At 44.7% G+C, this 12,848-nt stretch overlaps 1 protein-coding gene across 2 annotated transcripts in view; it reads left to right on the forward strand.

The window, feature by feature from the left end:
• LOC138246544 (lens fiber membrane intrinsic protein-like) overlaps positions 1 to 12,848 on the forward strand; it is a 145,383-nt gene that overhangs the window by 55,417 nt on the left and 77,118 nt on the right. For both annotated transcript variants that reach the window (XM_069201210.1, XM_069201209.1), the window contains one exon: positions 1,509 to 1,733. In XM_069201210.1, the coding sequence (XP_069057311.1) occupies positions 1,565 to 1,733 (169 nt within the window). In that variant the 5' untranslated portion in view covers positions 1,509 to 1,564. The remainder of the gene's footprint in view (positions 1 to 1,508; positions 1,734 to 12,848) is intronic.

Below are 12,848 nucleotides of genomic sequence, written 5' to 3' on the forward strand. Positions count from 1 at the left end.
GAGGACCTGTAAAGGAAGGGGACCAAGTCCAAGAGTCGTGAAAGTGTCCAGGGGGGCAGGAGCCCACTAAACCCAGGATGAAGGTGCAAAATGGCTGCCTCCTGATGGAAGAAGCTGAGCGCCAGAGCAGGGACTGGGGGGTTCCCTGACCTGGTGTAGACTGGCTTATGCAAGGAGGGCACCATCTGTGCCATTCAAAGCATTTCCAGAGGCTGGGTGAGGCTAGTCCTCCCCAGTCCTTAACACCTATTTCCAAAGAGAGAGGGTGTAACACTCTCTCTCTCAGAGGAAATTCTTTGTTCTGCCTTCCTGGGACTGACCCCAGGAGGGCAGAATCCTGTCTGTGGGTTGGCAGCAGCGGTAGTTGCAGAGAAAACCCCAGAGAGCTGGTTTGGCAGTACTCGGGGTCCATAGTGGAGCCCCGGGGATGCATGGGATTGGCACCCCAATACCAGATTTGGCATGGGGGGACAATTCCATGATCTTAGACATGTTACATGGCCATATTTGGAGTTACCATTGTGAAGCTACGTATAGGTATTGACCTATATGTAGTGTACGCGTGTAATGGTGTCCCCGCACTCACAAATCCGGGGAAATGGCCCTGAACTATGTGGGGGCACCTTTGCTAGTGCAAGGGTGCCATCACACTTAATAACTTTGCACCTTACCTTCAGCAAGTAAAGGTTAGACATATAGGTGACTTATAAGTTACCTAAGTGCAGTGAAAATGGCTGTGAAATAACGTGTGCGTTATTTCACTCAGGCTGCAGAGGCAGTCCTGTGTAAAGGTTTGTCTGAGCTCCCTATGGGTGGCAAAAGAAATGCTGCAGCCCATAGGGATCTCCTGGAACCCTAATACCCTGGGTACCTAGGTACCATATACTAGGGAATTATAAGGGTGTTCCAGTGTGCCAATTAGAATTGGTAAAAAATAGTCACTAGCCTGTAGAGACAGTTTTAAAAGCAGAGAGAGCATAAGCACTGAGGTTCTGATTAGCAGAGCCTCAGTGACACAGTTAGACACTACACAGGTACACACATTCAGGCCACAAACTATGGGGTCCGGGGTAGCAGGGTTCCAGTGAGACATATGAAACACACTGACAAATAGGGTTTTTACTCTGAGCACTGGGGTCCTGGGTAGCAAGGTCCCAGTGAGACAGTAAAAACACACTGACATATACTCACAAACAGGCTAAAAGTGGGGGTAACAATGCTAGAAAGAGGCTACCTTCTCACAATTGGAGTCAGATATGCTGCTAGTGCTTCCAATGTGGCCTTCTCCACTATGCAGAACTGATGCACCAGCACAGCGCCTCAATGTAATCCAGTTTATAATAAAAGGCATTTTGGTTGGTGAGGAAGGGGTCTGCACGGTCTGGTTGTGAGTTGATTGTAGGTAATATGGGCTCGGGTCTCTTCTATTGGTGGATGAAAGGTGGGAGTGGAAGGTAGTGATATAACAAATGTTGGTTGCTCCTGATCTCCTGTTTTCATGTCCACAGCTTTTTGGTCTGCCCAGATAGTTCGCAGTGAGAAGCAGTGACTTCTGCGCCGGAGGATGTCGTGTTCCAGGATACTGGGGATCTTCTTCGCCTCCTGCAGCATTGCCTTGGTACTGGTCTCCATGGTGACTGATTTCTGGATAATCGATTACAAAGCGCTTGCACACTGGGGTCTTTGGCATTATTGCAGTAATGGAGAGTGTCTTGATGTCAAGGCAGGCACAGGTAAGCAATAGTGCTGTCAGTGCATAAACACATGAGCCTCAAGCCAGAGTTTCAAGAGGGAGCTGGCACTTCATTCTCCCCGCCCTTTCGATTCTAGGCCTCTGTTGAGAATGCCAACTGAGAAGGATGTCAGTTCCTATTGTGATGGGGAATTCAGAGGTATGAATGCCTGCTTGGTAGCACTTCACAAATGGAAATGGCATCGAATCACTGCCTAGGTAGGCAGATTGCCACTACTTCTGCAAGGTAGGTGAGGGGCTTGCACCCCACGTGGCACAGGGAACAATACTCTGGTAAGAGTTGTGCCTATTACTACTGGGAAGAGACCCAATTTAACAACCCCTGATGGAGGCCCATGATAAGTAATGCTCTTCTTTTTGGTCTTTACTCTATATACTACAGAGCGCTGTAGCTTTTAGGCACTTAACTGAGTTCTCCAAAGGTGATGGCCCAGTGTGCCATGCACTGCTGCCCATACCAAAGGCCAGACTACACCAACCTGTTAACCAGCTATAGAACTGTGAGTTTCCTGTATCATATTACAAGTGTACCCCTCCTGTTCAGAGTCAGGTGAAAGCATCTGCACAGAGCCTGCCCCCCATGTCTGTTCACATGTCATGCACCCCCTTGGCTGCCAAGTTCTGCAGCCTGTTAGCCTTTCCTTTTCCAGGTAGGACATCTGGCTTCCGGGATCAGAGCTGGCTTACACTGTGACTTAGGCGCAGTGGACAGCCAGAAACCTTTCCCGCCTTCCCAAAGGGCAACGTCTTACAATTACGTCTGACTGTCGTAGTTATAAGCAGGGGCGTAGCTTGGTCGGTAAAATTGAGAGGGTGTGAGCTCCAAGTTTTCCGACGGTCACACAGGCATATAGACCCATATTTATACTTTTTTACCGACACATTTGCGTCATTTTTTTACGCAAAAGCGGCGCAAACTTGCAAAATACAATTGTATTTTGTTAGTTTGCGCCACTTTTGCGTCAAAAAATGACGCAAATGCGGCGCTAAAAAAGTATAAATACAGGCCATAATGTTTAAATACTTTATACAAGCAGGGCGCATGAGAGGGACCTAAGCGGCAGTGGGAAGGGAGAGGAATGCGGACTCGTACGAGTACTAAGAGAGAAATATTGTTTTTTGTAAAATAACCAATATTTTTGAGGACTTGTAAAACAGAGAGGGAGAGAGTGTGCGCGCGTTTTCGTCTGTGTGTGTGTTCAACTTCCTGGAGTAATCCGACAGACATCTCACCCTGCCGACTGAAAGCACCTGTACACAGTGGCGGCCGGCAGCTTTAGGAGGGAACGGGGCGGGCGGGTGGTTGGGAAGCACACACACACGCACATTCTTGCACACACAGACATGAACGCACCCACATCCATTAACAACACTCATACCATTCAAACATGCACGCACGCACCAAACATTCATTTTAAAACATCACAAACCAAACACTCATTCTTTCACGCACGCACATCCATTAACACTCATAACATTCAAACATGCACGCATGCACCAAACATTCATATTAAAAGATCACACACTCATTCTTTCACACACACATGCACGCACACACGCACATCCATTAACAACACTCATAACACTCAAACATGCACGTGCGCACCAAACATTCAATTTAAAACATCACACACACACACACTTACCTTCAGCCTCTAGGTCCCAGGAGGGTTGGGACTGCTGCCTTCCCTCACTGGATGACCTTAGGTCAGCCAGTGAGGGAAGGCAGCAGTCCCAGCCTCGTCACAGAGTGGGATGGGGTCAGTGAGACTGCTGACCCCTCCCCACTCTCTGACGAGGTGTCACTAATTGACACTCGCCCTGGGCACTTCAGGGCTTAAACCTGAAGCACCCAGGGCGAGTGTCAATGGGTGACGCTTTCCTCGTCACCGAGGGAAGGGCCTCGAGGCACCTTTGCAGAGCCGAGGAGGTCACGCCCATAGGAGCTGTGACCTCCTCAGCCCAGCAAAGTTCAGCTCAGGCAGCCAGGAGTCTGCCCAAATCGCGCATGGCTCACTCCTGGCTGCCTGAGCTGAAAATGAAGAGTGTCTGTCAGGCTGGCCTTTGTTCAGCCTGACAGACACTCTTCATGAGGGGCAAAAGGTGGGGGGGCGTGGCCTCTCCGCCCTAAAGGACGGGCCACCACTGTCTGTACCCATCTATTTATTAGAAAGCACATTTATGTAGGAGGGTGTAACCCCCAACAATCCCCCCTGAAGCTACGCCCCTGCTTACAGGACCAAATAGCATTTGACCAAGGTCCATGTAATATTACAAACCTCGCAAAATTGTGCTGAAGATCCCATAACATAGAAATGATGGAGCGACTTAACACAGCTCTTTAAAAGCAATGGGCTGAGTACGTTTCAGAAGGTCACAACAGCAAACTAGTTATTAATTGATTAATATTGTGACACGTGTGCAGAGTCAGTCTGTTCATGTTAAACATGTAAAACTGTCATTTAAATGTATCTTCTTGTTCAAGTAAGGGCAACAAGAATACAGTGAAGAAGGTAGAAATGTCCTGTATCATTATGCTCCATCCTTGCCCCTAGCCGGACTCAATGTGATGCCCCCCCCCTCGCCTCCGCACTTCTCCCATTTAAAGCCATGAATCCAATCTAACTTTGAGCTTTCTGTTGATTCCCTTTGTATTCCCTACTCACCATCAATCATAGAATCTTACACGTAAAGCAAATCACACACTTTCGATCAGACAAAGAAACTGCATGAAAGGACCCTGACCTTCCATGGTACACACACACACTGAGTCCAGAGGCGTCCCACTCTGAACCCAAGAACCCATTAACCTGGTTAGACAGTGATAGAGCGGTCCGTAGTAATAATTTTACCTGCGTTCGGACGCTCCTTAGGCCGATGAATCTTTTGACTAAGTGGGAACTCTCTGTACTATTATTTCGATCAGTCGCATCAAATCAATAATCAATAACGAACATAAGCAACACCTTGAACAACATAACACTTTACAATTAACCCAGAATACATTTCGGCGAACCCTAACCTTTCAGTCAGGAATAACCACACCAGTTTATTGCGAAGTTAGTGAATTTATTTCCCTATATTAACAAAGCTAGCACAATATAAATGTGTCTTAACACCAAATGATAAACATATATGAACATTAATAGCTGTCCATAACGTCGAAACAAGTGTAATCTATGAAGCATCTGAATCACAAGGCATTCGATAATGGCAATGCAAAGCACTAATACGATAATCTGTAATGAACTAATGGCATACATTTAGTCAGCATAACAAGATCTCAAATTGCATCGTGCGACATATGGAATCCTCATCTAACCTCAAATTAGCATCAGCATGTGGGACTTCATGCAAAAACAATTTAGCGACATTAATTTAGAAAACTCCTAGCTAGGGATCTTACCAAAAATCAGCAGTTGGTTACCTAAAAGAAACACAATGCAATTTTACAATTTCCTTTCATATTTACCAATTACGATCAGCATACAAGGAAGTCTTCGTCTCACAGGTACCGTTCTTCGGTCAGCATGGGTACCAATTTCGATTGGCATGGGACGGGGCAAAGGGGCAGTTGTGGACGGGGCAATTGCCTCACGGCGGCAAGGTAAAACTATTACTTCATGCAAAGGGATCAAATCAAAGTTACAGTCTCTAGGGCAAGAATCATTTAAAGTCTCTTTCTCTCGATTAGAGAAAGAATCAAAAGTCTCTCAAAATGGCGTCGCAGCAAAGTGGGCCATAATAGCTACGAAGTCTGCAAAATGGCGGGTTGTCCAAAATGGAGAGAGCTTTCCTCTCGTGCACCTGGGTTTTATAGACATCAGTTCGAATCCAGTAGGGTCTCCATTGGAGGGTTCATAGGTTAGCTTCAAATTGACCAATCAAAAACGACAGTTCTCAAGCTTTTACTTAAGCATACATTATCCTTGGAGATGGGTACGCAAATCGCAACATTGTCTCCCACTTAGCTCACTTTCAGAGCCTCCATTGTCCGCACCTGCAAGTCGACCTTGAATTAAAGAGAAAATATGCCAAGCTGGCACGAAACTTTAAGATAAGCATGTGAACAGTTTCTGTGGAAAAGTACAGCTTCAAGCAAGAATACACGTTTAATAGCACAGTGGAAAAATATGAGCATCTAAACCGTGAGACCAGGCTACTAGGCCAAAGCCTCCGCTAAAGTAATGCTAAGCTAAAACATTTCAAACAAGCAAATCGTAGCACACGTTTATGATTATGTCGGATTAGTGCAATTCTAATTCACCACGTTATATAAAGCACACGTATAAATGATGGCAAACTACTCTGAAGGCACATTTTGTCCCCGTACAATCTTTATTAGTTCGGTTAATGTCACACATGATTATTTCAGCACTACGTTTAAGCGTTAATAAATCAAAACCTTCATTTTCTGCTTCATCAATCCCTCCTCTGATGACTACTTGTCATCACACAAATCATCCCCACAAATTTTATTCCATTAAAATTCTGTCAGTTCCCTTTTCCTTTTAATTCCCCTAGTTTGCGCTTTGTATTCTTCTGCCATTCTTTTCATAATTTTCTCCTCCTTTCTTCTTTTAATTCTTTCCATAATCATTATTATTCCCCTTTTTATTCCCCAAATTCCAAATACACAAATTATTACTATTAATATTCCTTCTATTATTTTCAATAATATTCCATTCCAAATTCCCCCAATCCAATGTCCCACTGAAGCTATTCCCTTTCCAACCTTCTCCCACACTCCTGGTTCCTTCAGTTCTTTCAAATCTGCACTTTCTTTTGTTAGATTAGCAAGCATAGTTTTAATCTTCACACTATTATCCGGTATATAGGTGCAACAGTGACGTGCACCAATCATTTTGCAAACGCCTCCATCCTTTGCTAAAAGAATGTCTAAAGCAAGCCTATTTTGAAGAGTCATAGCTCTTTCCGCTGCAAGTTCAGCATCTATCAGGATTATAGCACCTGAAAACTTTGTCAACATGTTATCCACTATAGTAGACGACTTTCGTATCTTGATGGAATTCAACACAACTCCCAATGAAGGAATCATGGCTCCAAATATATCACCTACCACAGCAGCTGCGGTCTCTCTCTTCTGGATATGATGGGATCCAGATGTCTTTTGAATCATCGATACGTCATCCAGTTGATAAACCTTTGGAAACACTATACCCAAATAACATCTCCCCCACCATCCCTTTGGAAGACGATAATAGGCATTATGCCCACAAATGTAATACACACCTGGAATGACAGGGTCAAGTCCGTTCATCATGAATGTCCATTTGGCCTTAAAAATAAACGTATGTTTACACTCACTCGCTCCTACAAAAATATTGTCATAATAAGATTCACCTCGATATATACAAAACTTCCCTACATGCCAAGCATCTAAAGCTATTTTCCCTTGCGTCTTTATAGCAGCAAAATCATAATTATCTACTGAAGTCCTCTTATGTAGCTCCTTTTCTAATTTCGCTTTCATTTGAGCCCTTCTATCATCTGTGCGATCTAAAAAGCTTATTTCTACAGCAGAGACTGAGCAAGTAAGGTTCTCCCTATGAGCATGAGCCGTTTCAAAAGGTAGCATTGGCTCGAAAAAGTCCCTCATAATTTTATAATCCCAATATTTTGCAGTCTGGCTCAGCTGCGCTATTATAGGAACATAAGCAAAGGTAACATCATAATTCGAGTAAAAATACTGTATGTTAGTTTGACCATAAAACCTAGACATTACTATACTACATGTAATCCCATATGTAAGAGGCATGTGGTGATAAGTTACCCCTTCCTTTACTGATGTCGGTATCTGCGTACACACATAACAATCTTTCGCATCCATAGTTTCAACATACTCTGTTAGTAAGCGATAGAAAACGTTATACGAAAGCTCCTTCTTATCATGCAAGAGTCTCTCATCCAATGCCAGTCTTTTCAATGGTGTTAGTTCAGTGACAGTAACAGGAGCAATGGTAGAAGCAGCGATAGTCTCATTCTCACCCTTTCCATGCGTTCCAAACACAATTGCCATTATTATTATTACACATGCTACTACCAAGCCTATACACACGTATTTACAATATTTCTTTCTATTGTTTCGCGTCATGATCTGTATAGAATCAGAGAGCTAGAAGCACTTATAAATGAAACTATTTAGCAATTCAGTTACAAAGCTGAACGAGCACAATGTTTACACCGTCTTCTTCAAAAGGCCAGTCGCTTATCGGTTAGCAGCATTTGTCTCAATTCGGCAATAACTCAGTCTTTATCGGTTTAGCAAATGTCTCATCCGGTTTAGCAATGTCTCAGCTGGTTGTTTTCTTTCACGTTATATTGTAGCAAGCAATATCATTTACTCTTTCAATCGACCGAGTCTATGAAACTTTTCTTTTCTATTGGTATCTCTTCTTCTTCTTCGTTCTCGATGCTCAGAGATACAAACTCGTCAGTCCAATCATCATTTACTGCATACGCCCATTCAGGACCGGAATACCTCCTGTTTGGTATCCTTTTTCTTTTCAATTTTGCTTCTCTTTTCGACTCTCCTTCGCTGGTACTCTCCTCTTTTGTCATGTCCTTTTCTTCACTTGACGATTGTTCCACAACACTCACTTCCTTTCTTTTCTCTTTCACTTTTGGTCTCCCGCCCTCGTTCAAACCTTCTTTACCCTTTTCTTTTATCGGTGAGATACTTAGCCTTCTCTTTGCACCATGTCCATTCGATGGACCTGCGATCTTTTCTGTGGAAGCTTGAACCTTTTCGTTCTTTTCTCCCTTATCCCCTTCTTCCGGGGAATCGATCACATTCTCCTTTTCTTTTTCTGTGTCGTCTGCTTCTGGGAAAGCCTTCCTCTGATCAGGCTCTCCTGCCTTTTCACCCTTTTCGAGCCCTTCGTCACCGTTACTTTCTTCAGGCTCTTTATCACTTTCAGCTGCTTCAGGCTCCTTGTCACCTTCAGCTGCTTCAGGCTTTTTGCTACCCTCAGCTGCTTCAGGTTCTTTGTCGCCTGCAGCTTCTTCGTCGCTGTCTGAACTTTCTCCTTGGTCTTCCCCAAGTGAGTCAGACTCTTCACCTTCCAATAATATTTCCTTCTCTCCTACTTCTGCTTGTTCGCTTTCAGTTCGCTTCTGTTCTTTCTCAGCACTCGGCACTGTTTTATCGGGCACTGGTATTTTCAGCGCTTCCACTTCCTCATCTGTGGGACACAACACCTTCTTTGTGTGACTGGCGTGAATCCAGTTGGGAACCCCCGCACACTTCACAGCAGTAGTTGTCGTCAGGATCACTTGGAAAGGGCCTTTCCAACGGGGTTCCAGACACGACTTTCTCACGTGCTTCTTCACCACGACCCAGTCACCTGCTTTCAGTGCGTGTCCTGGACCTTGGATCGGTGGCAAGGTGGTCGCTTCCACCTGCTGAGAGAAAGAGCGAACCACGTCAGCCAGTCCTTTGCAGTAGTCTAACACCATATCATCTGTAATATTCAAAAGCATGTTTGCGGGAACTGCAGGAAGTCTCATAGCCCTGCCCATGAGAATTTCGTGCGGAGACAATCCAGTTTTTCTATCAGGAGTGTTTCTCATTGACATTAGCACTAAGGGCAATGCGTCAGGCCATTTCAAATTTGTCGATGCACATATTTTTGCCATTCTCGATTTCAGCGTACCATTCATCTGCTCCACCAGTCCTGATGCTTCAGGGCGATAGCTACAATGCAGCTTTTGCTCAATGTTCAGTGCTTCGCAAAGTAACTTTATCACCTCGTTATTGAAGTGACTTCCCCTATCTGATTCTAAAGAGATCGGGAATCCGAAACGTGGTATTAACTCCCTCAACAATAGCTTGGCAACTGTAAGGCTGTCGTTTCTACGTGTAGGGTATGCCTCAATCCAGTGACTAAAAATGCACACAATCACCAACACATATTTCAGACCCCCATGCACAGGCATCTCAATGAAGTCCATCTGCATACGGCTAAAAGGACCGCTTGCCCTACCAATGTGACTCGCGCTCACAACTGTTCGCTTTCCTGGGTTCATCTGCTGGCAAGTGACACATCGATGGCAAACTGCTTCTGCAGCTTGGCGAAATCTGGGGTTAAACCAATCAGTTTTGAACAATCTTATCATGGCATCTCTCCCTAGGTGAGCCTGCCCATGATAGAACCGCGCAAGCTGTGATAAGAGACTATTTGGCAAAACATATTTTCCCTCGTGTGAGACCCATAACTCGTCTTGTCTCTTTATGCATTGTGATTTAATCCAGGAATCTCTTTCATCCTCCCTGACATTATTCTGTAGTGCTTTTAGTTCCTCTATTGTATCTACAACCTTCAAGGCAAATGCTTCAGCTGGTTCGAGTTCTGGTTCACTTATGGTATTCCAATCATCCCTTAGCAATATACAGTTCAAAGCACAAAATCTTGCGACTTGATCTGCATATGCATTTCCCAGAGACACATAGTCCTGTCCTTTCGTGTGAGCACTGCACTTTACCACTGCAACTTCGGCTGGTACTTGAATGGCATGTAACAATTCCCTTATTCTTTCCCCGTTCTTCACTGGGGACCCTGAAGAAGTCAGGAAACCTCTCTGTGACCATAGTTGTCCAAAGTCATGCACAATCCCAAACCCGTATTGACTATCAGTATAAATGGTGACTTTCATCAATGCAGACAATTGACATGCTCTTGTGAGGGCTACAAGTTCTGCTACTTGTGCAGAATAGACTCCTTGAAGCCATCCCGCTTCCAAGACTCCTGTTACAGTACATACAGCATATCCTGCTTTCAAAATCCCCATCCCATCTCTTAGACATGAACCATCAACAAAAAGAATTTGGTCATTTTCATCAAGTTTGGTATCCTGGATGTCCGGTCGGGGTTTTGTGCAAAATTCAGTCACCTGAAGGCAGTCATGCTCGACGTCTTCAGCGTTCTCAATTTTGGCATTTTCTCCAGGAAGCAAGGTAGCTGGATTCAACGTAGTGCACCTTTTCAGCTGCACATTCGGTGAGCCCAGAATTATCGTTTCATACCTTGTAAGTCTTGCTCCAGTCATGTGCTGCGTTCGGGAGCGGGTCAAAAGTATCTCAACTGAGTGAGGGACCATGACTGTTACTGGGTGTCCCATCACTATTCCTTCACTCCGAGTGAGGCTGATACCAACTGCTGCTACGGCGCGCAAACACCCTGGGAGTGCTGCTGCGACCGGATCCAAAGTAGCTGAAAAATATGCTACTGGTCTGTTCACGCCACCATGGGCTTGGGTCAAGACAGACAAAGAACATGCATCACGTTCATGACAAAACAATGTGAAAGGCTTCGTGTAGTCAGGCATACCTAAAGCTGGAGCCCTACACATGCATTCTTTCAATTCAACAAAAGCATCCATCTCGTCTCCTTTCAGCTCAATTTCATCCAAGGCATCCTTTTGGGTCAATTTCAGTAGGGGCTTCGCTAGAGACGAAAAGTTGGGAATCCACTGGCGACAATATCCCACCATTCCCAAAAACTTCCTCACCTCCTTCCTTGTCTTTGGTGGACTCATTTGGAGTATGCTTGTAACTCGTTCCTTCATTATTCTCCGTGACCCTTTCTCTATTTGGTGACCTAAGTATTTCACTTTCTTCTGACAAAACTATAATTTGGAAGGGGACACTTTATGTCCATTCCTTCCCAAATGATTCAACAGAGCAATGGTATCAGCTGTGCAGCCACTTTCCGTTTTGGATGCAACCAGTAAGTCATCAATGTACTGTACTAGGGTTGACTCGAATGGCAATTCTAATGCTTCCAGGTCTTTCTTTAGAATCTGATTGAATATTGACGGTGACTCAGAAAACCCTTGAGGAATTCGACACCAACTGTACACTCTGTCTAGGAATTTGAAACAAAAGAGGAATTGGCTGTCCTCGTGAAGAGGCACAGAAAAGAATGCCTGTGACAAATCGATGACTGAGAACCATTCAGCATCGCAAGGGACTTGAAACATTATCACAGCTGGATTCGGTACTACTGGGCAGCACTTTATTATGATGTCATTTATTTTCCTCAAATCCTGCACGAGTCGGACTTTCCCACTTGGCTTTATTAGTCCCATTATCGGTGAATTACATGGGCTGCTTAACACTTCTTTCAGTACCCCCTGCTTTACAAATTCGTCAATAAGTTGGGCAACTTTCATGAGAGTATCTTGTGGCATGTGGTATTGTGGGGTCTGGGGAAAGATCGCATTGGGCTTTACCATTACTTTTACTGGTTCCACTCCTTTCATCAATCCCACCTCTTTCCCTGTCATGTCCCACACTTCCTTTCCGACTGTTTCCCGTAATTCTGCTGGGATATCTTCTTCAGTTATCATTGGGAAAAGACAAATCAGAGGATACTCTTCGTCGACTGTTTCCATCTCATCCCCCTCTACACTGTCCTCGTCTTCCCCATCATTGCTCGTCGGTATTGTTATTCCTTCGTTTGAACACATTATCGAACAACCCAATTTGCACAATAGGTCTCTTCCTAATAGTGCTATCGGGCTTGAGTCACACACCACAAACTGATGTACCCCTTGATAGTTACCAATGTTGACTGGTACCAGATCTGTAATTGGGTTCGTCAGATGTCTGTTTGCTACTCCCACCACTTGAACTGTCCTCCCTGAGAGTGGCAAATTTGGTACTTCACTGCTCTTAACTGTTGAACGTGTGGCTCCCGTGTCAACCAAGAATGAGACACGATGACCCATTACTCTTCCCTCTACGTACGGACCCCTTTGGTCAACTTCTAAGGATGCCGCAAGCACACAATCTCCTTCTTCTCCTGAACTTTCGCTCTCCCATACGTTGTTTATTCCACTCTCACTATGTAATGGAAACTGTTGTACTGTGCCATTTGTACTCATTACCTGACCCGTTACCTGTGGAGGAACCATCACTTGCTGCTGACTCATTGGTGCCAAGGGTATTTGCATTTGCTGATTAGGTACCATAGGTAACTGCTGTTGCATCGGCTGAATTTGCGTCATCTGCATACGGGGCATCTGCACCTGCTGCGGCTGCATAGGTTGTAATCCCTGCAATTGATTTATG

Source organism: Pleurodeles waltl, chromosome 7 (assembly GCF_031143425.1).
Source record: "Pleurodeles waltl isolate 20211129_DDA chromosome 7, aPleWal1.hap1.20221129, whole genome shotgun sequence".
NCBI lineage: Eukaryota > Metazoa > Chordata > Amphibia > Caudata > Salamandridae > Pleurodeles > Pleurodeles waltl.